Raw genomic sequence first — 26,888 nt, 5'->3', positions numbered from 1 at the left:
ACAAGTCTAATTGGTGATTCCCCCTAACATGGTGTAATAACCCCCTGGATATTGCACCCTTTCACAGGGGAATGGTTTTTTGCCCCTCCATGGGAACTTGGGACACCTGAGGCCCCAACTTTTACCACTGGAAGCAGAATTAATCAGAGTTGCTCCCTTCGGAAGTGCCTAATTTTGCACTTTAATGGCTAGGTGAGGAAACGACCTGATAGTCACTGTACCTCTCCTCTCTACAGCCTGCAGGTTTGAGTGGATGGCTCCTTCCAGCCTGGGGATCCAACAATTTGATGGGGAGCGCTCCTGCCCAGCAGGCCAAGCAGCAGGCTGAAATGCTGGTGCTGGAGTACTTAACACTTCAGACCATGGGAAAAAAGCCCCTAAGCAAACACACCTTCATTAGCCAACCACCTTTGCTCAGGTGGTTTTCACACAATGTGACCTTTAGTCAAGAGCCCTTAAGGAACAATCGCAAAACAGGAGCAGTCTGTTCATTTCCGTAGCCAATCCACCAGGAACCCCGGTGATTCCTGGCCCCGATTACAGACAGTCGCCTGTGAGGGCACTGAAATAGCTTCTGTGCACTTGTTCCTTGCTTCAGCTGCCTCTCCTTCCCAAAGGACCTCTTAGGAAAAAAAACCAAACCTGTGGGCTGGGGAGGGGGATGTGTTTCCATCGGCTGTCCCCTTTGGGTGTTGCCTGCCTTCATTTTGCCTGTGGCCTGTAAATAATCATCTCAGAAGTGAGAAAGCATTTGGACAAATGCAGTTACAAGCCAGCTGGGTTTTATTATATTGCAATTTTTCTGCGCCTACTACATTTCCCAACTGCCCCAAGAAACCCATGGGGCTCCAAGGACCTATACAGGAGATTGAGAGCTGTGAAGAGGCCAGCTAGTCCTTCGCTTCTTGACTAGAGGAATTCAGCACTCAGCACTGTGGATACAGCATTTCTCAAAACTCTGAGCACTGCCCATCAGCTGCTTCTGTTCTCTCTCCTAGCCGGACCCCTGGAACACCCACATCTGGAAAGGGGTCAATGGGACACCCACCAAGAAGAGGGCCATTGGCTTTAAGAAGTTAGCCAAGTAAGTACCAGTGGGCTCTGAAGAGCCCTGGAGTGTTTGGAGCTGGTTCTGGTTTTGGGCAGCTTGCTTTGCTCTGCTGTTTGATAGCACTGCCCTACAGATGTGTGCAAACTGATGGGTTGTGAGCCTGGATCTCGGGCCACTAGAGGCTTTAGCTGCCAAGAGGGACATTTGGAGAAACAGGCAGTCCTCCGGACACCCATTAGACCACCAAAAAGTGTGTGACCAGGTGAATACCAGATGTTGCATACAGTCTCTTCTCCCGAGTGGCTTCATTGCCCAGTAAGGTGGTCTTCAATGCTCAGGAATGGATCTCGCACTTCTTGGGGCTACATTGACTGTACATGTCCTTTCACAGCCTCTGGGGGCAGAGAGATCACCCGCCGCTGTTCAAGGCCATGCTGGCACAAGTGAGATGAAACTCGTGTCCATATTTCTCTTTTTCTCACTGACTCTTCAGCTACTTGAGGAGCACTTGTCTCCAGTGTGTGTCTAAATCTCCAAACACCCACTTTGCAAGGAAGGGGGAGGTAGGAATGAGGAATCTCCCTACAGGTAGCAAATGGCCAACTTGAGATTTGCACTTTATGGCCAGTTGACCCCTAGTAACGGGCCATGCAAGTCCCTCTCCCCTGCCAAAGCTCTTAGTCATCAGGAGTGTAGGAATGAAGTGTAATTTGGGCCCTTTGGCTGATCCTGGCCCAAATGCCTCTCCCGTGGGTCACTGGCAGGGAGGCTCTTGTAGGGGCTGCTCGCTCCGCAGCAGCCCTGGGCCAAGAGTGGGGAGGGCTGGGTCTGCCCCAGTATCTGTAGCCAGGCTGCCAGGTGGCCTTGTGCTGTTCACAGCATCTCCCCACGCTTCAGTTTCCCCAAGTCTCTACTATCAGTTTGTTCCCACTCTTCAGCTGTTCACCTTCTGTAAGCTATTTTCCATGGTGCATCCATAAACACGATCAGCAGCTGATGAATGTGCTCCTGGGGCTGACACTGGTGCCTGGGTCTGGGCTGCGGCCTGGGGCGGGTGGAGAGTGCAGGAAGATTAATTGAGCCATTGAGTTAGAAGAAACAATGCTTTTATTTGTGTGTGTGCGATTGATAAATGATTCTATAAAAATGTGAGCATGGCAGGTAATTTAAAAAAAAAACCTCCATTGTTCCTGATGTAGGGGAGAGGAATTATTTCTGTAATTCACCATTAATCCTGTCTGGATCTGAGCTAATCAGCTGCACAAGTGGCAGACCGAGCCCAGCAGTCCTGAGTGTTGCGCTTGACACCGGTCGCAGCACGATTCTGATGCGTGTTCAGACAGGCTGTGCTGGTTCTGGCCAAATCAGAGCGTTCAAACCTGCAGTCCCTGACTATCCTGTCCCTTCCCTCCCTTGGGGCCAGCGTGAGCCCTGGGGCCAGGGGACGCTACCGTCACAGGAAAGCAAAGGGGCAACTTCAATATGCAGAACTACGCTGAGGAGTGACTGTGTAGCAACAAATATAAATGCTCCTGAGGCTGGCTTTGACAACGAGGGGAGCTGCCTGGAGGAGGCAGAACATACCAGCCTGGTGGGCTTTCTACCTCTTCTTTCCTCCCCTTTATTTTTTTCCCCAGGTGATTTTCCAAACCTGGAGCATTTCTTCCCTCCTTGGCCAAAAGGGCAGAGGGAATCTGGGCTTCTCTACTCCTGCCAGTGTAACTAGTCCAGCTGCAATCTCCATTCCCCACAGCTCATCTGAAGTGGATGCAGGAGTCCTGCTGAACTTGATTACCCGGGGCAGGGTTTGATCACCTTGTCAAAGTGAATCAAGCAGCCCTTATTCTTACAAAGGCCACAGAGATGCTTTGTGCTCTCTCAGCCCCCCAAAACCTGCCCCTTCCCTATTACAATACACCAGGCTAAATCCAGACCTGCCTTTCTGGTGGTCCCCTCTGGCTTGATGGTCCATTTAGAACAGCTGAAGATATTCTGCACTTAGGAAAAATAATGTTGATGTGATTATGAATGGTGCTAAAATAACAAACTTGCCACACCGGGCTCTGAGTCTCATCATGCAACCCAAAGCTGGCTGGTGACAGCCTCCCTTGTCCCCCACCACTGTGCTCACGCAGATGCCAACCCAGCCAGCAGCACTAACACAGACAAGGAGCCAGCGTTTCCAGCTCTGCATCACCTTGGCCAGGATTAAAGAGGCTGGTGACCTCTCAGGGACCCTCTGCCCTGCTGTCAGAGCTGAGCCAGTGGGGAAAACTGGAGCAAATGCATTCAGTCACGATTGCAGTCACAGGAGGCAGCCGGCTAGACACAGCCCTGCAAATGCTCAAATAAATGTGCAACCTCTCAGCCTCAGGAGGGCTGTTCCTCTGAGTAAAGTTCATAGTGTCACTGGAGTACAAATCAAAGGGACTACAGACAGCTTTGTCTGACCTTCTCAGTGTCTCAGGGCTTTGTGTGTGATGCGTGGAGGCCAGGCGCTTCTGCTCGGCTAGGACACCTCCTGCAGAAAGGCAGCCAGGTGGGATTTAAAGACATGAAGAGATGGAGCAGCCACTGCTCCTCCTGTAGCTTGGTCTCTGCTTGGTCTCCAGCTTTTCCTTTGAGGTTATCTGGTCACTGCTACCAGTGACTGCTGCCCCTCATTCTTTTTCCTCTTCTCTGTCCACACAGAAGGAGCACCTCCACACTTGGTTTAGCATTTTCCTCCCTATACCCATTCAGGTACATAACTCTGACTTCAAGCCCTCCCCATCTAGTCTTCCTCTCTGACAAGTGAAGACAGATAGACTCTTCCATAGCTTCCCTGTTTGGCATATAACATATATATTTGCTGCAGTTTTTAAGACAGGTTGTTCGTTTAATAATAAATAAAATGGTGTGAATAGTCTGGGCTAGAGGCACTGACAAGGAAACAAGCTCTCTTACTGAGATTTATTCTTGCTTCCTAGAGCTGTGAAGTTCTCAGCCAAGCTGATGGGACAGGCCATGGCCAAGAGGGTCAAAGCAACCATCCTGTACGCCACTGAAACAGGAAAGTCGCAGGTCTATGCAAAAACTCTGTGTGAAATCTTCAAGCACGCTTTTGATGCTAAGGTATTGTACCAGCTCCCAACCCCTGCAAGATCATGTGCACGTCTGGGTGGTCCCAAGGCTGTTGGAAAATATGTGGCTCAATGCATGTGGAGCTTCCCAGCTGCCAAGAGTCTTCAGGAGCTCCCAGGATATTACCTTGTGGATCTGGATTGAAGCCTGCGCAGGAATTTTTCCAGATCATTTTCAGCTAATACTCCTGCAGGCTTTGTAGCATACATATGTCTACTGCTTCTCAGGTGGTAGCCCTATGGTTTGTCCATGTCCTCTGAGGGTCTTACTCTTGTTCTCCCTGTCTGGAGATCTCTGCTAGTGCACTGGCATGCAGTCAGCAAGGTTATGCTGCTCCCATCCCCAGGTAGACTGGGGTCCACCCCAGGAGACTGCCCGGTAGTAGATCTCCCCACCAAAGACCTCTTGCTAACAGCTCTGTCACTCCCAGGTGATGTCCATGGACGAGTATGACATTGTACACCTAGAGCATGAAACCATGGTGCTGGTGGTCACAAGCACCTTTGGCAATGGAGACCCGCCTGAGAACGGAGAGGTAGGACAGGGCGCAGGGGCGGGTGGCTGCAGCAGGGACGTGGGCAGGGGACAGGCAGTGGGGAACGGGGAGCAGAGTCCTCTTTTTCCTCACCCTGAGCTGGAAAGGCCCCAAACGGGTCTGGGTGCTGTGTGGTACCTGGTGCTGTGCCCGCCTGCCTCCAGCCTGCTCTGAAATAGGGCAATCTTCTTATTCCCTGCTGTGAGACAAGTAACTAATCCGTTGCTAAATTCACCCCGTACAACCAGTGTCAGTGTCAGTGTCACACAAAAAGTGCCAGCCCCTTGGCTGGGGAGCTGCGACCCCGTGCAGCCCCGTACAACAGCATTGCCGGCTGCTGGGAACAGCAAGCGGAGAGCAGAGCTGCAGCCCAGGCTTTGGTCACTGCTTCTTTTCCTGCAGAGACTGGCAAAACTGATGGCCTTTTTCATTTCTTCTCTGTAGAAATTTGGCTGCGCATTAATGGAGATGAAGAATCCCAACTCCAACCTGGAGGAGAGGAAGTAAGAGCACTCTCCTTTCCCACTCGCAACCCCAGCAAGCAGGCAGCCCCGCAGCTGGGACAGCCTGCTTCTTTGCTTTCCTCCTCTCAGAGGGCAGTGGGAAATCCCCACACAGGGTTCAAGTTTTCAAAGGACCGAGGGATGGGACTTGGATTCAGGGGATGGAGCAGGCAGAGGTCCCAAAGAGGACAAAAACACTGAGTCAAACATGCCTGTGGACTCCAGCTTGTAATTCCCTTGGCTGGCATTTTAAAGTTTCTCTTTTCAGCTGTAAGAGGCATGCATCTATGAAAAAAAAAAAAAAAACAACCAACCAACCAAACAAAAAAACCATAAATATAAGCAGGAATTCCCCCAAAATCATCAAATCCAAGAGCTGGGGCTGTCCAGGAGACACCAAAGTAGTAAGACTTGGAGGTAGAAGGGAGTTCCCAGCTATGTGGGTGTAGGTGGGGGAGGATTTGAGAACCAAATTTAACTTCTTGCATCATCTGAAAATATTTCTCAGGAAAAGAAGAGTTGTCATGAATTCTGGCTGTGATGTTTGCAACAGTGAGTCGGGAACTGGTAGCTTAGAGACAGGGTCTGGGGTTTTAGAAAATCCTCCGTCGGTGGAAGATGAGCCTCCAGCATCTTGTTGCATGTCCCAGAGGCTGGGAAGTGAGGGCAGCCGGCAAAGTGTTAATCATTTGGGGCCTCCTCTTATTTCAGCCATTAAACACAATATATTTTGTTTAACTGGGACACTGCTCTGGAGCCTCTCCTGAGTTAACACAGTGATGCTCACAACTGGCAAAATGCCACTCCTTAATTAAGGGAGAATCAGCACTGGCCAGTGGTACAGTGCGATTTAACCGCCCTAACTTTCTGCTTGAGCAGTGCGGAGCAGTGCTGGTGGGGCTGCAGAGTGGTGACAAACACTGCTGGGCAGGGCAGGGACGGGTTTGTACCTCAGCAGCCCCGGAGTGGTCTCCTTGCTTGTGCACCAAGTCATCTGGTGGATCCCCGTGGGGCTCGCCAGCCGAAACCCCATTGGGTTTCTAATGGTCCCGTGCTTTAATGGGGACAGCTTACAAAACCGGACACGCGGGCTGCCCTGGAGGTGTCCGGGTGAAGAAGGGGCATTTAGCATGTTGTTCTCACCCCAAGGATCTTCACTGTTCGGGGCTGGGCTGGTGCAACACTGGGTTGGGTGTAGAGGTGCTACCCGTGGCAAGCCAGGCAGATTTGAGAAGTGCAAAAGCACCTGATCTCGGTGCTGGCTGACCCAGTCACCTCTAAATGTAATTTAAGGGACTGGCAGGAGTTTCTAAGAGCCAGGACAGCCTGTGGCTTGGTTACCTGACAGCAAAAGTGGTCAGAGTGCTGGAAACAGCAGTCTGTGAGGACAGATCAAAAGGGTGAGAGCTATTTTATCTGGAGAAGATGAGACAAAAATGTAGTGTGGTAGCAGACTTCACATATGGAAAAGGTGACTGCAGAGGCAGAGGGAATAAATTACTCCCCGTGGCCCCCCTGGGACAGGGCAAGAGGTCATGGCTCTGTTGGTAGGAAGAGATCCTGATATTAAGCTTGAAAAAAAGCTTTTGCAATGAGAAAAGGCATCCTGGAGGAGACTGTCTAGGGAAGAGGAGCAAAGTCAGCCTGGTATCTGTAGGAAAGGGCTGAAGAAAACAGCTCCTGCTCATGTACCCCATGGGCTCCCAGCTCCATGCTGAGGGTGGCTGAGACCCCCCCAGGACAGGAGTCAGCAGCCTCTAAGCCACAGTGTCTCGAGGAGCCTGCCAGGGTGCTGTGCCCATGGCTTTCTGACCACAGCTCAGAGGTTTTGCTGCGGTTATATACTTGGATCCTTGTGTCCAACGGCAAGGGTTTTCCAAGGGTTCTCAGAGGCATTCATAATCCTGCCATATTTAAGGACCCACTGTTCAAATGCAGCCCACCTTTCAACAGTCATCCCCTGCCACAAGGATGTATTCATTCCAGCAAGAGCTGCTGGTGCCCCGACTTTGTGCCCAACACCCGAGTGGGGAATTTGGGCTGCAGACCCATCTAAACCAGTGGGCTGTGCTGCCCTGCCTTCTCCACATAACCCAGGGTGAGGACATGGCCCCAGGACAGCAGAGAAAGAAGTGGCACCATCCAGATGGAGTGAAGCAGAAGAGCATGAGAGGTCTGGGCAGAAAGGAGGAGGCTCTGGAGCAGAGGTGGAGCACAGGGCGCTACGACCTGCCAGTTATGTTGCTCAGGGGTTGTCTCCTCTGCGCAGTGTGCTGGGTGCAGGAGGTCTGCTGTGACTCATCCCCACTACTGCTTCATTGCTCTGGCAGTATATTTAGAAACTCTTGTGTAGAGCAATTTTTGAAGATGGTTCAATTCAGAAATACTTCTGCTGTTGTCAGATTTTTTTTCTCCGCTCCCCTTCCCCCTCCTCAGCCCCTCTTCTCTCACTCCTTTTTTTTTTTTTTTTTTTTTTTTTTACTTCCTATGAATGAAAAATCCTTCAGAATATCTGTTCAGACATATACCCGACCTTGTGTGCAGCCAAGGAAGGACAGGTAAAGCCAAAGATCCTGTCAGCTCTGCACTGCTGGGGACAGTGTGGTGGCCAACACCTGGATCGAGCCACTGGGAGATGACTGGAGGATTTCATGGAGCAGACTGGGTCCAGCTGGGGGAATGCATCATTAGGGCTGCTATGTCTTAACCTTGGGAGGGAGCACTTTTCTCTGCTGTAGCCACTGATCATGGTGCCTGTTCATGGGATATTATGCCCTGAGCTCCGGTTCGGTCTCCTCCACAATCTGGTCCCTTCTGAGCGCGCAGCCCGGTGGGAACCACCCACACATTTTTCACCACTCTTACTACTTGATGCTGTTGCTGTTCACAGGAGCTACAAGGTCCGTTTCAACAGTGTCTCCTCTTACTCGGATGCACGGAAATCCTCAAGCGACGGCCCTGACTCCAGGGACAACTTTGAAAGCACGGGGCCCCTGGCTAATGTCAGGTAACTAGGATGGGGTGGGAGGCAACAATTTCTTGCAGAAGGCACAGCGCGGGAGCTGGCGCTGCACAGAGCCCCTTTCTCCTACCACAGCTTCCTCTTTCTGAAAATGTGATGTATTTTTGCAACGTGCAGATCCCTCAAGCTGGTGTTGGCCGTGGTGGTGCAGGAGGGGGAGATGTCAGTGTCCCTCCCAGCTCGGAAGCCACAGCTGTGTCACCTCTCCGCAGGTTCTCCGTCTTTGGGCTGGGCTCACGTGCTTACCCCCATTTCTGCGCCTTTGCCCGGGCAGTGGACACCCTCCTGGAGGAGCTGGGTGGAGAGAGGATCCTCCGCATGGGAGAAGGGGATGAGCTCTGTGGCCAAGAGGAGTCCTTCAGGACCTGGGCCAAGAAGGTCTTCAAGGTAACCCGCTTCCCTTGTGCTCCAGGGAGGAGCAGGGGGGAGAAGGACACAGGGACAAAGCAAAGCTGCTAGTTAGAGCTGGAGCAAAACCCAGCCTCTCCTTCCCTACGCCGGGACAGCCAGCCATCACCCCAGCCCTCCGTAAAGTGGTTCTCCATATTTTGGTGGGGACGATGCTCTGGTTTGTGCTGACTGCCAAAAGGGTGAGCACCGTGTTGAATTCCTGCATTATCCCAGATGCCTGGGGAAGGAGGGCACCACTAGACACGCTCATGGCTACTGGTACAGCCCTGCACCTTTGAGGGCTCCTTCTCCATGTGTTGGCTGAGGTGGGGTGGGAGAAGGGGGGGGGTCCTGGGGCTCAGTCAGAAAGCCCAGGGGCAGCGGCGAGATGCCTGAGAGCCTGGTGCGTGCTGCAGGCAGCGTGTGACGTGTTCTGCGTGGGGGACGACGTCAACATCGAGAAAGCAAACAACTCCCTCATCAGCAATGACCGGAGCTGGAAGAGGAGCAAGTTTCGCCTGACCTACGTGGCTGAGGCCCCGGAGCTCACACAAGGTATGAAGACGGGGTCACCAAGGAGGGCTCTGTGTGTGGGGCGGGTGGAGGAGAAGATATAGTGGTCTCAAGTGGGGGCAAAGGGGACAAACCTCCTTACTTTGTGTTAAATTCCCAGCATTTCACTCTTGCCTTTCCCCGCCCCCATCACATGCCCAAGGAACAGTCTGTGATGGTCTTCGGCCCCTCTGGCTGGTCCCTGTTTGTGTCTGTAACAGAGATGTTGGGATATGATCTGATCTCCCTCCTCTCGACCCCATTTTTCGAAGCAAAGAGCTGGGAACCTGGGAGCTTTCCAAGCTCTCTTTGTCCAAATGCCGCTCCACCGAGCGTTGCGGTGCAATGGCAGGTCCAGCCCACCGACACCTGGCCCCTCAGCACGGCTCCTGCAGCTGAGGATCTGCCGCCCTGGCTTAGCTCTTCCCAAATTTACTACCAGCCAGGTGGTACTGGCAGCGAGACGTGCATGCCTGCACATGAGGGCATGTCCTCACGCCTCGTGTGAGTGGTTTCAGAGTCCTCCTCAGTCACTAACCAGAGGGACACACACGTGTTTGGTTCCTCCCTGGGGTTCCTGACCCCACAGGCTCGCTGAAGCTTGGCAGGAGATGGGAGCAGGAGGGTGGTCGGGCCCACAGTCTGCTCGCTGCAGTTGGCGTCAGCCAGTTCCAGTCTGAAGGGCTGAACCCGCAGCGACGACCAACAGCCCTGCAAAAGCCAGAAGCCGCCCGCCTTGGCCACGCTCTGCTGTGTTGCCTCACCGACTCTTCTCTCCTGCAGGACTGTACAGCATCCACAAAAAACGCGTCTACGCAGCCCGGCTTATCACACGCCAGAATCTGCAGAGCCCAAAGTCCAGGTAGGAGATGCAGCTGTCCTGGGAGCTGCGGGAGCCGAACGCACCCAAGCATCTGTGCATGCAGTGCTGCAAATATCCCTTGCCCCCTGAATGTCCCGTGGATACCATCTCTGGGCAAAGTATGACCGAGGCTGGAAGCCACATGAACCCAGGGAAGGGTGTTCCCTGCCTTCTTACACAGTGAAATCTCTGCTGCTATGTAAATTAGCCTGCTGCCTGTAAGGATGAGAAGATGGGTGGTCACACTTGTGGAGCAGTGGGGTGCATGCAGAGAAAGGATGAAATTGCTGAAGCAAGAGGTTAAACTGTTTTTTCCCTTTTCAGAAGTCCCCGAGGGTGAGTCAGCGGTGCAGGGAAGCGAGCGCTGCAATGTCCTTTCTAGCTCTGCTGTGACTTTGGTGGCTGCTCTGTGGGGCACCAGGGCTTGGACATGCCACCGCTACACAGCACACCCAGCAGCTCTTGAGGCCAGAGCTCAGCACCTCCCTGGAGGACTCCCCCAAAACACATCCTGCTTTTTCTCCTTTCCCTGTAGCCGCCTGACGATTTTCCTGCGCCTCCACACCGACGGACACCAGGAACTGCAGTACCTGCCTGGGGACCACTTGGGTGTGTTTCCAGGGAACCACGAAGACTTGGTCAATGCCCTGATCGACAGGCTTGAAGATGCCCCTCCAGCCAACCAGCTGGTGAAGGTGGAGCTCCTGGAGGAGAGGAACACAGCTCTAGGTAACCAGGGTCACCTCAGCGTAGAAGTGGCCTCTCTCCTCCTGGCCCATCCCCTGTAGCAGTTCTTGTAGCTCCTCAGGGAGGTAGATGGCCCCCGGGAGAAGTCATTTCCCATCTCACTGCTGTGTTTGCATGGATTGAGAGTGCCTTCTTCAACCTTCTGCTGCCCAGAGCTGTTGCTCATCTGCCCTTGGGCTGGAGAGCAAGGGTTTGAAGGGTGAGCGGGGCCCTGGGGAAGGTATTTCCTTATTCTTCAGAAAAATTAAAGGTGTTTTTATTCTCATGGAAAAGGCAATGTGTAGGACTGGAAAGAAGAGTTAAGGGATCTTGATGGACGTTCCCAACAAATAAGTCTGATACCCTACTGCCACGCACAGTGTAACAGGAAATGGAAAACGGTATTAAACTCGGTGATGGAGGCTGAAGGTGGTGGAGTATCAGACTCATATTTGCGCTCATTGTACAACATCTCACTTGTGGCATGAGGATATCTCACTGACTCTTCTTTCCAGCTCTTCATCATTCACTGTCGCAGAGCTGATAAGGGAACGAAAGCAGGGATTTGTCCACCTTGGCTCTTATGCTCAGCTGACCCCATGGTTGTGCTAAATTCCCTCCTGGCAGGTGTCATCAGTAACTGGACAGACGAGAACCGTGTCCCACCATGCACCATCTTCCAGGCTTTTAAGTACTATTTGGACATCACCACCCCTCCCACACCCCTGTTGCTGCAGCAGTTTGCTTTGTTGGCCACCAGTGACAAGGAGAAGAAACGTCTGCAGGTCCTTAGCAAGGTAAAGCCTCAAACCCCAATCCCCAAGTTCTTCAAGGCTCTGGGGAAAACCACAACCCCAAGGCACTTTCATCCCACACTGTGGTTAGGCTGAGTCCCCGCCCGTGACAGCAGAGCTCCTCCTGCCTCCTTCAGTGCCACCCGCCCCAGCTTTGCCATGCGATATTGGTGGGATATTGGTTGAGACCTGGCTTGGCAGAGCTCGACGCTGCAGCTCTCTCCTCCCTCCCTCTTTCCCTGGCTGCAGGGCTTGCAGGAGTACGAGGAATGGAAGTGGTTCAAAAATCCCACCATTGTGGAGGTGCTGGAGGAGTTCCCCTCAGTGCAGATGCCCTCCACGCTGCTGCTCACACAGCTCCCCCTCCTCCAACCACGCTACTACTCCATCAGTTCCTCCCCAGAGATGTACCCAGGCGAGGTCCACCTCACCGTGGCAGTGGTCTCCTACCGCACAAGAGGTACCATGTTCACACAGGGGTCGGTGGAGACGGGCTTGGTGTGGGGAGCAGGGGACAAGCATTAGCACCTGGGCAACACCACAAGGTCTTTGGCAGAGAGATGTTACTTTAAAGCCTTTCTACCTGCTGCAGTGACTAGATTCCTTCAACCCATGACACTGCTGTCCCATGCTATGGAGAACGGCCATCCAGCAAAGGGCAGTGTATTGCGGAGATGCCAGATCTGGATCAGGTACCAGCAACAGACTAGTCACGGCAGCTCCAAGCTCCGTGTGGGATTATGTTTGCCCACACCAAAGTCCACATTGCTACAACTAGCCAAATATCTGTACCTATACAAGCACTGATGTGTCCAAGCAGCCATGGTCATGGTGTCAACGGACACAGCCCCGGAACCCCTGCAGCAGGTAGGACACAGAGGAAGACACTGGCCATTCTTCTGGGGCTGCCATGGAGAGCTTGTGCCTGGAAGCATCACAGCATGATGCTGCTTCTGCCAAAAGGGACCAAAGAGAAGTTGGGTGCTTCCTAAGTATCGTGGAGGCCCAGCTATCCCGGGGCTGGGCCCTGGGTGAAGTTGGGTAGCTCCACAGAGGGCTCCAAGTGCCAGACTTCTACCATGTTCATGGAGAATGAATGCGGAGATACTAAAAGTTTCAGAGAGATGTTCATGTGGGATGTAGCAGGGAGGGTTTCAGAAAGGAAAGCAACTGGAGCAGTTGGCTGGTGTGCCAGGTACAGACCTCCTTCCCTCCCCTCCTAGATGGCGAAGGACCAATCCACCATGGAGTCTGCTCCTCTTGGCTCAGTCGGATACAGACCGATGAAGTAGTGCCCTGTTTCGTAAGAGGGTAAGTGGTCCACGCAGGGCAAGAGTTGAAAAAGATGGGGTGAGCCCTCTTGTAGGATGAGCTCTTGGCTCTCAGTTCTTCTTTGCAAAGCACTAAGGGTGCAGAGAAAACAAGGATGGATTTGCGAGCAAATGGGTCCCTCTCGGGTGCAGTTCTTCCGCACTGAAATGTTGCTCTCCAGGATTTCACCTTGTTTTCTACCCCTCCCTCTCTGGGTAGTGTCTCTGCTGTGGGCAGAGACAAGGGAGGGAGCACCCTGCTTGGGTTTAACTGGCGTCTTCCATGTGTGCAGTGCGCCCGGGTTCCACCTGCCCCAGGATCCCCAGGTGCCCTGCATCCTCATCGGCCCCGGCACCGGCATCGCCCCTTTCCGGAGCTTCTGGCAGCAGCGGCTTTTTGAAATCCAGCACAAAGGTGGGTGAATGCTTGTTCCTCCTGTTTCTCATCTCAGGCAGTGCTTGGGAACCCTGGGCTGGTGGCGTGGGGAGGGGGGAGGCCAGTCTCCTGCCCAGGCTGCCCCAGAAGGCAAAGGGCTCCTCAAAGCACCGGCTGTCCCAAGTGCAGGCTTGGAAGTCAGCCCAAACTCCCAAAACAAACTCCATGAAATTCCTCCTGTTAAATTTTGCAAGTTTTTATGGCAGAACTGTAGCACTGGCATTGTTTCTATGCACAATATATATTTTTCACTGATCATTTACATTATTTAGGAAAAAAAAAAGTTTAATTTTTCCCCCAAACTTGGCACAAGTGCCCCTGCTGTGTGACCTGGGGCCATGCACTGGCTCAGGCAGTACATTACCTCCTCCTTGCTGGTTTTTCCTGCCTCCCAGTTTGGCCAGGGAAGGCTTCTGGCAGTCTTGTGCAGGGTACTGGGGCTGCTGGCAGATCTGGAAGGAGGTGGCTTGCAGAAAGGGGGTATCAGTGGTCCCCAGGCTAACCGCTGATCTCTCCCCCAGGTCTGAAGCCTTGTCCTATGGTCCTGGTGTTTGGCTGCCGGCAGTCCAGGATCGACCACATTTACAAAGAGGAGACGCTCTTTGCCAAAACCCAAGGTGTCTTCAGAGAGCTGTACACAGCCTACTCCCGGGAACCGGACAAACCAAAGGTCCGTGGTGGGCACAGCTCCGGTCCCGCTGCGCAGCCCTGGGCGGCCGTGGCCAGCCGGCATGGTGTGGAGATGCCAGTTCCTTGGCACAGCCATGGTGGCTCATTCCCTGGGGTGCTCTGGTGGCATAAGTGTGCCGGATCGTGCCCTTCCCAGTGCAGCCCTGTTCCCAGGGCACATCCCCAACCCCACACCAGCTTGAAAGTGTGCCCCCATTGCTCGTGCTTTGCCCTGGGGGGCTGCACCCATCCTCACCGGGCAGGAGCAGATGAGGAGGGGAAAGGCACATCTTCCCAAGCAGATGGGCAAGGAGGGATGTCACCCGGGGCGGGTGGCCCAGAGCCAGCGCAAACATCTGGTCCATATTGCTACTGCCACCAGAGCAAGGCTGGCATCTGGTGAAGGTGTGAAAATGCAAGAGTAAAACGATGCTTTGCTGCTTTCCCCATCTCTTTTCTAACGTTGTGGGTGCTGCGAGGTGCAGGCTTGCTCCTCAAAGGCAGCTGGTGCACACAAAACTGGCTGGAGAGTGCAAGTGGATAGGGCTGAGAAGCCGTAGGTTAATCTCAGCTCCCACCTCCTCCTCCCTCAGAAATACGTGCAGGACGTGTTACAGGAGCAGCTGGCCCAAACCGTGTTCAAAGCACTGAAGGAGCAGGGAGGCCACGTCTATGTCTGCGGGGATGTCACCATGGCCGGGGACGTCCTCAAGACCATCCAGCGCATCGTGAGGCAGCAGGGCCAGCTGTCGGTGGAGGAGGCAGGCGCCTTCCTCAGCAAGCTGCGGGTGAGTCGCGTCTGCACCCCGAGACACCACGCGAGCTCCTGCCACGGGCGCTGCACCTGGTGCCTCCTCCTGCAGAACAGGCAGCGCCGAGGTGACGGGTGCGGAGGGGGGGGGGATTGCGGCTCCCACCCACTCTGCCTGCACCCGGGCAAGGTCAGGAGCGTGAGCTTCCAAAGCTCTGGGTGCGCAGGGGAACTCACCTTGCTCCTCAGGAGCTCTGCTCCAGGCTGCAGCCCCCTCAGCTCCCGTGATGAGCCTGCGGCTGTGCCGAACACCAGTGCAAGCTTTCTGGGGCACCCCCGGTAGCCTAGACAGGGCTTGCTCACCTGGTTAAGTGTCCCCGCTGTCTCTCCATCATTGCTGCAAGCTAACAGGGCAGATTGTGGGTCTCTCTCCCAAAATTTCCTCTGGCCGTAGGGCTGGCTGGATGCTGCCCCTGAGCAAACACATTGCTGCAGATGTTGCATCCGAGGAAGGATGCTCAAACAGCTCTGCTTCTGCTCCAGAGGACAACGCAGCTCAATTCCTGCAGGACTATCCCTTCTGAACCATGGCCACACGCTCCATCCAGGAGCTGAGGGAGCGCAGAGCCACGTTTTTAGCTGGTTTGCAAGCGAAATCTCTCATACACGGGTAGCCTCGGGCTACTTGTGCCCTCGACGGCCAGGGTTGCCAGCAGTTGAGGAGGTGTGATGCACCGAGCAGCTCTGCCACTGCCCCAGAGTGTGACCTTGGGAAGGTCATTTCACCTCCCTGCTTGTTCCTGCCCCTCTGCCCTGCCTGTCCCACTAGCTCTTGTGACAGATTCTGGAACATTTGTTGTGTATTTGCTACCTACCAACAACACGAGAGCTTTCTGGTGCTGCAGCAACACCAACTGTTTGTAAATACTCTTTTTTTCCCACTGCCCCTCTCCCATCCTCTGTTTCAGGATGACAGCCGGTACCATGAGGATATTTTTGGAGTCACCCTGCGTACGTACGAAGTGACTAACCGCCTTAGATCCGAGTCTATTGCATTCATTGAGGAGAGCAAAAAGGATACGGATGAGTGAGTTGACATGTTTATTTTAACCCCTGCAATCATCTCCCAAGCACGTGGGCTGCGGGGTGGGAAAGGGAGCTTTAACTTTGGCACACGTGGTCCTTTTCATAACAAAAGCTGAGAAAAGGCATTTGATTTTTTGCACTGGAAGCAGAGGTTGCTGCCTGGCAGTCTCTCTGAAATAGTGTCACCTCGTTAGGACAAATCCCTCCCCGGCCTTCCCAGGTTATTGCACCCATTGTGCCAAGGTGCTCAGACCTGACAGTCCCACCCAGACGGTGATGCAGAGCACAGGAGTCCTGCCCACCGCCTGCCTCTGCTCCCTGCCAGCGACCCGAGGCGAGGGGTGGCTCTCCCCAGCTCCAGTGCCGGCTGCGGGGGGGCCTGGCCAGCTCCGGGGGTGCAGGCAACCAGTACTCCCAGTGGGAGAGGTCTCCAGGCTGCTGCACACCCAGTTAGGGAAGATCTAGAGACTTTTCTTTCCACTGCTGTAAAAACTACCACAAGAAGTAAAAAAAACCTTGACATTTGCTGTGTTTGTTTCTGCTCTCCCGTGTCCTGCCATTTGCTCAGCTCTGTCACGGTGGGATTTTCCCTGGCTGAGCGGGATTATTTAGGGTAAAGGATGGGCAGCTGCATGGGTCCTGCTCCTTGTCCTGGTGCTCAGCAGCCTCAGGTGCACAATCCCTTCCCTGCACTCCTGTGCCGTGTAGTGCCTGGCTGACCTGGAGTGGCTTTCACGACGTCCCTGAGGTTTGGTAGGAATTTTTCTCCAACGCAGCACATACTCTGGGGTCTGCACTGCCTACAGAGCCCCTCAGTTGCCCACCTCTAGGTAGGGATAAGGGTTACCTACCTGCCCACCTCACCCAGCTGCAAAGGGGTCTGTAAATTCCTTTCTACAACATGATCGCTTGGAAAGTCCTCAGTCAGAGTGCTCAGATGCTCCTCTCTGCTCCCTCTAAGGCTGGCCTTTCTCCCCTTTCCCTTGCAGGGTTTTCTCCTCCTAACCGGACCCTTCACCCCACGGGGATGCCAAACCAGTCCCAGCACCTGCTGCCCCCTCCAGCCGGAGGGCACTGGGTTTTGTATTTCACGGACACGGTGGCTCCTTTTCCACGGGGAACTGCCCATGGAAAGCGCTCTGCCTCTCGTCCTGTTGTTGTGTCCTGATGATGATAATGATGATGATTTTTATTTCCTTTTCTTTCTCTTTCTCCTGCTCTTGTCCTGTGGCCATTTCTTTTCACCCCCTTTCCTTTCCCTGGATTTCCCCACTGAAGTATGATGGCTTTATAACCTGCAGTGGCTCTTAACAGAACTTCACACATCTCCCTCTTCTCATGAGGGCATTTTGCAGCTGCATGAAATCACCACCTTTGTGATCATCTGCATTTTTGGTGTTTTGGGGGACAGCAGAGCTGGCAGGGGACTGGGCAATGGCTAGGTCTTGTCACTTGACCAGGGCTGGGGGTTGTTCCCCCAGGCTCGCCCTTTCCCCAGCTTGGGGCTTGGCTGAATCCTTGCATTTTCATGGCTTTCCTTTGGACTTGTACAGACCTGGGCATATGCCCGAGGCTGGGGGCAGTTGATGTGCACTGCCCTCATGCCTATGAACTTTGTTCATCCCCAAGCAGCCTTGGTACAAATGTGTCTGTTTTGATCTGAAGGGTGAAATGTCTCTGATTCATGTGTCATGATTACTCCTAAATTGACTCTGCACTGTATTTGCCTCCCTCTCTGCTCCCTGTTCCCCATGAGCCTCTCCTTTTGCTCAATCCCCACTTTTGCCGGCATGAAAGTCCTCCCACAGAGGAGCAAGCACCTAACACACAAGCCAATGTGTATGCTAGGGAAAAACTCATGGCAATGACTGCTGCTTGGCCAGGCTGTCCTCCGGAGGGCTTTACAGGAGATCTGCAGCCATGAATCTGGTGGGACAGACTGAGGGACTGGCTGCGTTGCAGAGCTTTGCATGCTGTGAACGTGTGAACCCTCTCCCGGGTGAGACTGGAAAGCCACGTGGATGGGAGAGAAGCGGCTCCAGCCCCAGCTGCAAGAGGCACCTCCTGGTAACAAAGCCTCTTTGGAAGACAGCACTTGGAGGGTTACGGAGGCTCCTGGTCCTTGGCGAGGATGTGCTGACTGAGGACTCTTGAAAGCCCGGTGAGCATCAGCTCCACCTTAGTGCAGACTCATGAGCAGTCCTGGGACAGCTGACCCCAGCCACTTCCACACCTTTGGGAGCAGAAAGTGCCAGCACGGAGCGATCTGCCTGCCAAGAGAAATACATGTGGTGTCTTGGTGGCAAGCCAGTCCCCTCTGTAGGCTCTGCGCTACCTGCCAGCAGCACGAGCTGTCTCTGCCGGGACATCTCATGCGAGAAGGGACGTGAGATCGGCTGCAAAGATGCTGCGGGATTCTGGGCTCTGACACGCTCACACCTCAGCCCTGCTGCAAAAATCCGGCCCCAAAAGCAATTTGTTAACACGATCTCAGAAAGGTATCAGTCCTTTTAACAGAGAAAAGCTGTCTGCAAGGTAAAGCATACGTGACCTTGTGTGTCCTTCCTCCTTCTCCCTTCCTCACCCTGAAGAAGGTTTGTCCTCCCTCACTGCCAGGACGAGGGCAGCAGGGCATGGCTGCAGCTCTTGCTGGAGGCAGGGATGCAGGGTTGACGTTTTGAGCTGGTAGATGCTGATCCTTTCCTCCTGCCCCTCCTCTGCTGAACAGTGCACTGATGCTTGTATGGAGCAAAGCACCTGTGCCAGCGACAGCAGAGGATTTGTCCAGGAGCTGTTTTCAGAGAGCTAACATTAACTGCCCTAAGCCAAAGGTGGAACAAAAAGAGCTGCAGGAGGTTTGCTGCTCTCCCAGTCCATGGTACAAGCTTTGCTGGTTCCCCTTGGCCCCAGGCTGTGCAGTTATCTCCACCCTCAGCCAGGAGCTCCTGCCCTTTCCCGCTGCTTGGCTGGCCACGTCCCCACGTGCTGTGACCATCTTCTGCAGCTTTGACTCCCTGAAGCAGCTCCAGCTCCAAATCCAGGAGCAAAAGGCCTCAGAGGCACTGGGAGAATTTGAGATCCAGGTCTCAGGTTTGCTGGTCCCCAGCAGAGCATCTAGCGTGGCGTAAAATGCGAATGAATGCTGCCACGGTGTGGCCAGAGCTCAGCTTGCTGGGCTGGCAGAGCGGCCAGTGCAGGGCTGGGAATCGGGTGCAAGGCTGGGTTTGTGTCACTGCCTGGGGACTTTGTGACCTGGAGGTGAAAGCAGGAGAGGACAGGAAAAAGGGCAGCCCATGGTCCACCTCTGTGGGTTGTGCCCTAATCCCAAGGCAGGCAGCGGGATGGGGGAGCTGGGTCCCTTTGCTGCTGTGATGTGTGAATTTGGGCAAAGATCCTGTCTGTGGAGAACAACTCCCTGGCCCTAGAGCTGTGACCAGACAACAGTCCTGGCCCTAACTCCCAATCCTACGGCTGCAGAAATAGAGCTAAAGTTAAAAAAAAAAAATCAAACTCCCCTTCTTTTGGGAAATTTGATTCTGCCTCTAGACTTTGTGCTCTGGTCCTCTGTTTAGCAGAAGGAGTGATGCAACCTGAAGAGGAAGTAGTGCCCAGAGAAATGCCCTTGTCTTCGTCCTCTTTCCAGCTCATCCTGTGTTGCTGGCATTTAGTTTTCTCCTGTCCTGCCTTCTGCCTGTATTGCTATAACATCTCCCATCTGGAAGACATATTGCTGCTGGAGCCTGTGTCTGAGCTGAATTGGCTGGCTTTTCCTGCACCCCAAAACTTGCTGCCTCCATCTCCCCCTTCCACCTGAGCCGCCAGTGAAAACAGCGGGCAAGCGCAGCCAAGAAGGGAACGGGGTGCGTGCCTTGCCTTCGGTGGGATCTCCAAAGGGGTCTGTGCCAGGCAGACAGCCAAAGCCATTTCAAATTCAACAGGCATCGGGCAGGTGAGTCCTTCAGAGCCCTTTGGAAGGGAAATGCTGGTTTAAGGCCTGCCTCCCTGCCTGCCCCTGGAGAAGAAACACCCTCCCTGCCGTGAAGGTCCACAAAGCTAATACGTCCCCCAGGGCTCTGAGCTGCCTCTCTGCTCCCTCTGCCTGAGTAGGACCGTTTGCTCCTCACAAGCTGCACCACTGGGAATTTTGATTCACTGTTTTTTTGTTGAGTCAGCCTCAGGCTTCTTAACTTCTCCATCCTCCTTACCTGCAGGGACTTCGCGCTCCCCTCAAGCTTAATTTTCTCCCGCAGTGAAGGGGAAATAAACTTGTGGATCTGCGTTATCATTCCACAAATGTGGTTCTTCCACCAGTTGTCTAGACTCTGCTCATCTCAGTGTGACATTTCTGACGCGTGGGTGTAGCCGCAGTATCTCCAGCATGCATAAACGGCAGCGAGCGAGGCCATGAGCTGCCCAGGGGTGTTATCCACGGAGGGGTTGTGCCTCTTGGGCACTCGGTTCACAAATCTGTCACCTCTGGGTGCCTGCTGCCCATCCAGGATCCTGCACAGCCCCACATGGCTCCTGCGGCGAGGGCTACTGGACCTGATGGGACACCCAGCCGGATCCGGTGTCCCCATCCCTCTCCTGGCAGATGTCCACCACCACCACTGCCTGATTTGAGCATCTCTGCTCTTTTTCGCTCCCCAGGTATTAAAAATAAAGAGGCTCTTCTCTAAACAGAAGATTTGAGTTTCGAGACACCATGAAGTGAGGGGTTTTGCAAAGGTCTTTCAAATGTCCACAGAAAGCTATTATGTGAACTTGAAAACTCATGGGAAACAGTCCTCTGTTTTCGCAACCTACTGTGCCTGCTAGCAGCAAAAAATAAGTTGTTCGTTCAGTGCAAGGTTATCTACTGCCTGTGTTGCTGATGACTTCAAAGGTTTCATCTCCCCAGAAGGACTGCCTGAGAGTTTGTTGTTCTTCTATTTATGAGAGACAGCGGGAAAATAATGAGACTTCTGTCATCAGGAGTAGACTTGCAAAGATGACACCTCCACAATCGTTGCTGGGTACTGACTGAGCTCGTTGCACTAGAGGAATTGAGCCAGTCACATCCGTACTGGCCAGAGAAATGGGGTTTGAGTTTGGGCTGTCCACTGTCCCTGTCCCCGTTCCTGTGCCTACACGTCCCCAGGGATGAGCAGGGGCCTCTGTTCACACAGTGTGAGCCGATGTGTCCATGAACGACCGGCAAACTTGCAGTTGCATCCTGAGCAAAGACGATTGCACCTATGCGGAAGAGGAAATGAGAAGAGGCAGGAGCTGCATGAACCTGTGTCCAGTCTAACTACGATTGCTCCGTCAGTTCCTTTACTGTTAATATGCGACGCCTCTCGCCCCATCCTGGGCTGGGGGGTTACCACTTCCCTCTGGAGATCCCCCCTTCCTCCTTTTCAGCCCTGTCTGCCCAGCTGAAAGGTGCAGCAAGCTGCTCGGCACGGGAGGGTCCTGGGAACGGACTTACTGCCTTGTGCTGGGAAGAGACTATTGCACCGGAGTTTCTCGTTCCTGTTCTCTCCAGGGATGCTCCTAGCACACAGACACTGGGGGCTGAGGGGAACAGATGATTTCATCTTACAAGTGAAATTCTTGGTGGGCTAATTCCCCCTGGGATAACTGAGAGCAAGCGGACAGTCCTGCTCAGCCGTGCTCTGCAATTAATCTCCCAGGGATGGGGTTTTATGGGGGTGTGGAGGTGGTGCAAGGTTAGAGTGTGGGTACAGACTGGACACCACCTTCTGCAAGCACCATGGGTCTGCGAACACCTACCACGCACTGGAGACCATGTTTTTGTTAAGCTGGTGGCAGGGGTAGAGGAGGTGTTTGTGCTTGAAGCCTCATGGACTTGGACCAAGCACAAGCCAAAGCTGCTGCCTCCCGACTTACGACCACTGAAGCCATTACACTCCTCTGATTTATACTTGTGGGGAAGCTGCAGAGAGTTCCCAGTATTTTTTGGAAGGAGAATTTTATGCTCAAAACTAAATTTTGTTCCTGCTTTCACTGGGGACCAGTTCTCAGCTCCAGAATTGCTCTGATAACTTTGCAATTGCTTTGATAGTTCCAGAGGGGAGCAGTCCCTTTACAGAACAGATGGAGACATTTTCACTACCATTCAACTTTGCTGTAACTCTGTCTTTCTTATAATAATTTCTTCTGCTATAACAGGAGGAGCAAAATTTGGCCAGTGCTGAACGCTCTTGAAAACTGGATTCCTGAACTTGGACAAAATTCGTCTAGAATCCGAGTCCTCCCAGATACAAACTGCCTTCCACACCCATCGGCTTCAGTGGCATTGGGGATTTCAGCAGCTTGCAAGATCAGGCTTTCGCAGCAGCAGCAGCAGCAGCAGCAGCAGCAATTTCATGATGGCAGTGTTTTTGCCTGTGTCAATCTGCACTTGCACTTGCCTGCAATGCATGACTCTAGTAATCCATTTGAAATCTACCCTCGACAGGGAGATGTGAGCTCTAGCTTCTTCCATATGGCCGTGTGTATTTAATAGGACATCAGGGGAGTGGGAGAAAGCTAATGAGATTGCTGCTTTAAAGCACTTGGTTCCAGAAATAAACCAGACCTTACCAGAGGTCAGAATAATCTTGATTTTAGCATGGGTACATGGGCAACTCATGAAATATTTAAGCATTGTAATGCAGATAGACCTTTTTCCTGTTGTGCCAGGAATGAAGTAGACTAGAAACTCTTGGCCTCCACCCCTACAGATGTTTGGCTGTGATGGAAGTTTGAGCCATCGAAATCACAGGGAAAAAAAAAAAAAAAAAAAAAGAAAGAAAAAAAGCAGATTGTGAGTTCATAGCTGAACAGTCGCAGCTTGTTTAGCAGTGAGAGCACCTCACTGCGAGGGCTGCTGCTTTCCTGCCTTACTCATTCATGTACCTACCTGGCCAGATTTCAGGGGAGGGAGGAGGGAGGAAGCACTTCAAAAGCAAGAAAATCAAACCTATGAGCCTTACCCGGAGAATCCCTCGGTCGACAGGAGCCTGCAGGCCAAGGCTCTGAAGCTATTCCTCACTGCCACGGCGGGGAAGTGGGCGAGAGCCTGGAGGTTTCTCCTGTATCCGCGGGCCAAGGCGTGCAGGAGCTGCTCTGGGGCTGTGGGAAAGCGGGAGCGCGGAGCTGGGCTGCGGGCAGGCTGCTGCACGGCCTGGCTGCAGCGTTTGCACGCAGCGTGCTGTAGGGCTGGTTCAGAAATCTGCTAGTGAGAGACACTACGCAAAGTATTTGTCTTCTGGGGGCATTCTTAATACCTTAAAAATTTAAAGACTCAAGATCTAAAAGGGCAACTGATTTGGGGCTGCTTTTTGTAGTTTTCGTGTGTTGGGTGGGGAAAGCAAACAAAAAGTATATCAAATTGTTTTGGATTAAATCAAATATCTTGTTCCCACAATAACTGCTAATGGAGTTTTTAAAATTTTCCAAGGGCAAAAAAACTGCCTTAATATGTATCCAACTGCATCAAGAGACTCCAATGCTACTTGCTTCTGAGCCTGCTTTTTTCTTTTTCTCTTTGTGTGACTGTGGCATGGAATCACATCTTAACAAAACACACTTTAAGTATTCAACAGGATGACCAGAAACAGAAGATGGTGTTTCAGAACCTCCCTGTGCCCAGCACTGAAGTGATGGCTTTGAAGCCAATGAAATTCAATGCAGAATTTCTGCTTTGCTAGAATTCTACAAAATAGGCAGATGACCACAATTCCCAAGGTTAAACAGGCTCTGCTGCCTTGAGATGCCTTCAAAAAACCCTGGGATCTGTATGCGGAAAAGAGCTTGAGAACAGGCTCCCTGGCCTGCAGCAACATCCCTGGCTCTTCTAGAGCGTACGCAATTCCCCAGGCAGTAGATGAACAGAGTAAGATGACTTTCAGCCAGGACTCATTGCTTTTTAGATTGCATGTAGTTAGAAGCATGAGTTCTGCCAGACGCCCAGGGAATTTGATATTCAGTGCCAATTAATTTTTGTAATAGGAACAGGGATTTATTCCCTTGGTTCCATTAGGCACCTTTGAAAATGCATAAGCCTCAAAGGTTGATTTGGATTTTTTTTTTTTTTCTGGTGGCCTTTTTCCTGAAGAGCAGTGGTGCCGAGATGAGAAAGGAGACCAGTCTGTGAAGGGTAGCAGCTTTGGGGCAGGCGACTCCCAAACTTTCAATTGCAGAGGTTTTCTAAACTCTTCAGATGTGGGTAAATTCTGCTCTGCTAGATGGGACTCCAACCTCTCACTGCTCTCTGGTCCTCCTGCTCCTTCCTCCCTCCCCTCAGCACCTCCTCATGTCACTGTGCCTTCATTTGGTTTATAAAGTGATGCCATGATTTAAGACTGGCACATTGTCTTTACTCTCACTTTGCATCCCATAAGACAGGTATGTGTGTGTGTGGTGGGGGGGGTTAGCTTATTTTGTAGCTTTTCGTGTGATCCTAAGGTAGGTTTCTTCTGAGGTGTAAAGGGGTGGGGACAGTGGGAGCAGGGATGAGCCGGTGTTGCATTTGATCATACCAGTGCTTTAAGCGGTCAGAAACATGGTTTTCCCCTACCTCTGAGCTCTCAATGCTGCTAAAATCTCTGCCATTCGTACAATGTACTCCAGCCCCCTCTCTCGGACTGACTCTGGCTCTGTTTGCAAGATACCCACATTGTTCTAAAGCATGCACCTCTTTCTGTATAGTTCCAATCTTCTGATTTTATGGAATACTTATGCCTGTTTGCATTACAGTCAAAATAAAAAAGTGAACTAAAATCTAGCGGACCTCGTTCTTCTCTTAGCTCTGGGTTTTTAATGCTGAAAGGCCTCTCCTGATATGTTGGCCTTGCTCTGGTTAGCTACCTGTAATGCCAGAGCACTATAAATAGGACAGTGGCGTCAACTGGCAATATCTGCTTATCTGCAAGACAGAAACACTTTCCTGTAAGGTTGCTTGAGTCACAGCATTACATGTCTCACATCATTTATACCATGTCCACCAGGAAGATGCCACAGTCAAGCAAGGAGGGATGTTTGCACGCAGTCCAGGGTGACTTTTGATGCTGGAGTTTCAGGAACACAGCAGCAGTACTCCAGGCAGGACCTGAGAGACCTGAGCAAGAAGAATGGCTGCGTGTGGCCAGTCGAATGAGCCACAAGTATGGACATGGCTTCTTACATGGGAAGGTAGTGTGCTGATGCAAGGGGGTACTAATCTGCCTTTATTTAAATAGCCCACTTCATAGTGCTCCCTGAAGAGCTGCAGGACAGGGATGTGATCAGGACAGAAAAATCCTAAATTGTCTGTGAGGAGCAGGTGAGAGGGGTCAGTATTGGAACCAGTGCTGTTTAACATCTTTGCTGGAGACACGGACAGTGGATCCAGTGCATCCTCAGCAAGTTCACCAACAACACCAAGCTGTGTGGTGGCAGTGACACGCTGGAGGGAAGGGGTGACATCCAGAGGGACCTGGGCAGGCTGGAGAGGTGGGACCGTGCAAACCTCATGGAGTTCAACAAGGCCAAGTGCAAGGTCCTGCACAGGGGTTAGGGTGATCCCAAGCACAAATCCAGGCTGGGCAAGGAGTGGATTGAGAGCAGCCCTGTGGAGGATTTGGGAGTATCACTAGATAGGAAACTGCCTGTGAGCCCCGTGCGCTGGCAGCCCAGAACCCCCCCGTGCCCTGGGCTGCAGCCAGAGCAGGGGGGGCAGCAGGGCCAGGGAGGGGATTGTCCCCCTCTGCTCCGCTCTGGAGAGACCCCCCTGCAGTGCTGGGGTCAGCTCGGGGGCCCCCAACAGCAGAAGGACCCGGAGCTGCTCGAGCGGGGCCAGAGGAGGCCACGGAGATGCTGGGGGGGCTGGAGCAGCTCCCCTGGGGGGCCGGGCTGAGAGAGTTGGGGGGGTTCAGCCTCGGGAAGAGCGGCCTCCCGGTGCTTAAAGGGGGGACATGAAAGGTGGGGAGGGACTCTTGATATCAGGGGGTGTGGGGATAGGATGAGGGATAATGGTTTTAAACTGAAAGACAGAAGATTTAGATTGGATCTAAGGCAGAAATTCTTCCCTGTGCTGGAGGTGAGGCGCTGGCCCAGGGTGCCCAGAGCAGCTGTGGGTGCCCCCTCCCTGGAAGGGTTCAAGGCCAGATTGGATGGGGCTGGGAGCACCCTGGGCTGGGGGAAGGGGCCCTGCCCGGGGCAGGGGAGTGGAAAGAAATGATCTTTAAGGTCCCTTCCAGCCCAAACCATTCTGTGATAAGACATCCGTGCGCAGGAGTGAAGGGCACGTCCCCTAGCAAGCCCTGCAGCGCCAGTCTGGCGTGAGCGGATCGTGGCTGCGATGTTACCTGATAGACGGCGGTAGTTTTACCCCAGACATCGCTGCGGTTATACCTCAGACGTCGCAGTGGTGTTACCTGAGGCACGGCAGCAGCTTTACCTCAGGCACGGCAGCCATATTCCCTCAGACATCAACCTTGCTGTTGCCCCCGACACGGCAGCAGACGCCTTGGTGCCACCTCACACCCCGCGCTGGTATTACCTCAGTGCCCACGGTGGCGCCACCGCAGACACAGCGGCAGCGTTACCTGCGGCGCGGCCGGAGACACGGCGACAGCCTCGCCCCCAGCGCCACCCCAGACATGGCGGCAGGGTTACCTCAGTCAGCGTTTCGGCTCTGCCCTGCCAGGCCCTGTTAGCCCAGGGCAGGCGGGCACAAACCACCTTGCATCCACCCGGTTCCCCGCGGCCTCCCCGGGAGGCAGCGTCGGCCTTGGTCTCCAACTGACTGCCTAGCTCTACTGGAGCAGACGGCGTTTGGCGGGACCGGCGTCCCCCCCTCTTCTCGGGGGACAGGAACTTTGCAGACGCTCCCTAGGCGCCGCTCCGGGCTCCTGCCCTTAGACCCGGAGAGGGGGTGCGCTCCGCCCCGCTCCGCTCCGCGGCACTTGGTAGACGCTCCCTAGCGCCTACCCGGGGAAAGCAGCGCTCCGTTCTGCGCTTTGCGGAGCGGCGGCGCTTGGCAGACGCTCCCCGGGCCGTTCCTCCGCCTTCGCCCTGCGCCGGAAGCGGGAGACGCTCCCTAACCCCGC

At 53.4% G+C, this 26,888-nt stretch overlaps 1 protein-coding gene and 1 long non-coding RNA gene across 5 annotated transcripts in view; one reads left to right on the top strand and one right to left on the bottom strand.

Annotated features, from left to right (window-relative positions):
- Nucleotides 1-24,579, top strand: part of NOS1 (nitric oxide synthase 1) — a 77,343-nt gene extending 52,764 nt beyond the window's left edge. For all 4 annotated transcript variants that reach the window (XM_033001468.2, XM_033001467.2, XM_033001469.2 and 1 more), the window contains exons 13-29: nt 999-1,084; nt 4,021-4,165; nt 4,605-4,709; nt 5,154-5,212; nt 8,103-8,219; nt 8,447-8,621; nt 9,041-9,179; nt 9,960-10,038; nt 10,574-10,767; nt 11,392-11,561; nt 11,808-12,018; nt 12,782-12,869; nt 13,162-13,283; nt 13,826-13,974; nt 14,567-14,761; nt 15,693-15,811; nt 16,800-24,579. In XM_033001468.2, coding sequence (XP_032857359.2) covers nt 999-1,084; nt 4,021-4,165; nt 4,605-4,709; nt 5,154-5,212; nt 8,103-8,219; nt 8,447-8,621; nt 9,041-9,179; nt 9,960-10,038; nt 10,574-10,767; nt 11,392-11,561; nt 11,808-12,018; nt 12,782-12,869; nt 13,162-13,283; nt 13,826-13,974; nt 14,567-14,761; nt 15,693-15,811; nt 16,800-16,815 — 2,169 coding nt within the window. In that variant the 3' untranslated portion in view covers nt 16,816-24,579. The remainder of the gene's footprint in view (nt 1-998; nt 1,085-4,020; nt 4,166-4,604; nt 4,710-5,153; nt 5,213-8,102; nt 8,220-8,446; nt 8,622-9,040; nt 9,180-9,959; nt 10,039-10,573; nt 10,768-11,391; nt 11,562-11,807; nt 12,019-12,781; nt 12,870-13,161; nt 13,284-13,825; nt 13,975-14,566; nt 14,762-15,692; nt 15,812-16,799) is intronic.
- LOC116963774 lies at nt 15,813-26,864 on the bottom strand. Its single transcript, XR_004408382.2, has 2 exons — nt 26,385-26,864; nt 15,813-21,045 (listed from the first exon to the last, which is right to left on the bottom strand). It is a non-coding gene; the product is annotated as an uncharacterized LOC116963774 (long non-coding RNA).
- Between the last annotated feature and the right edge of the window lie 24 nt (nt 26,865-26,888).

Source organism: Tyto alba, unplaced genomic scaffold (genome assembly GCF_018691265.1).
Source record: "Tyto alba isolate M040663 unplaced genomic scaffold, T.alba_DEE_v4.0 Super-Scaffold_44, whole genome shotgun sequence".
Classification (NCBI taxonomy): Eukaryota; Metazoa; Chordata; class Aves; order Strigiformes; family Tytonidae; genus Tyto; species Tyto alba.
The sequence above is the reverse complement of the archived record's forward strand: the minus strand, read 5'-3'. Positions and strand labels throughout refer to the sequence as shown.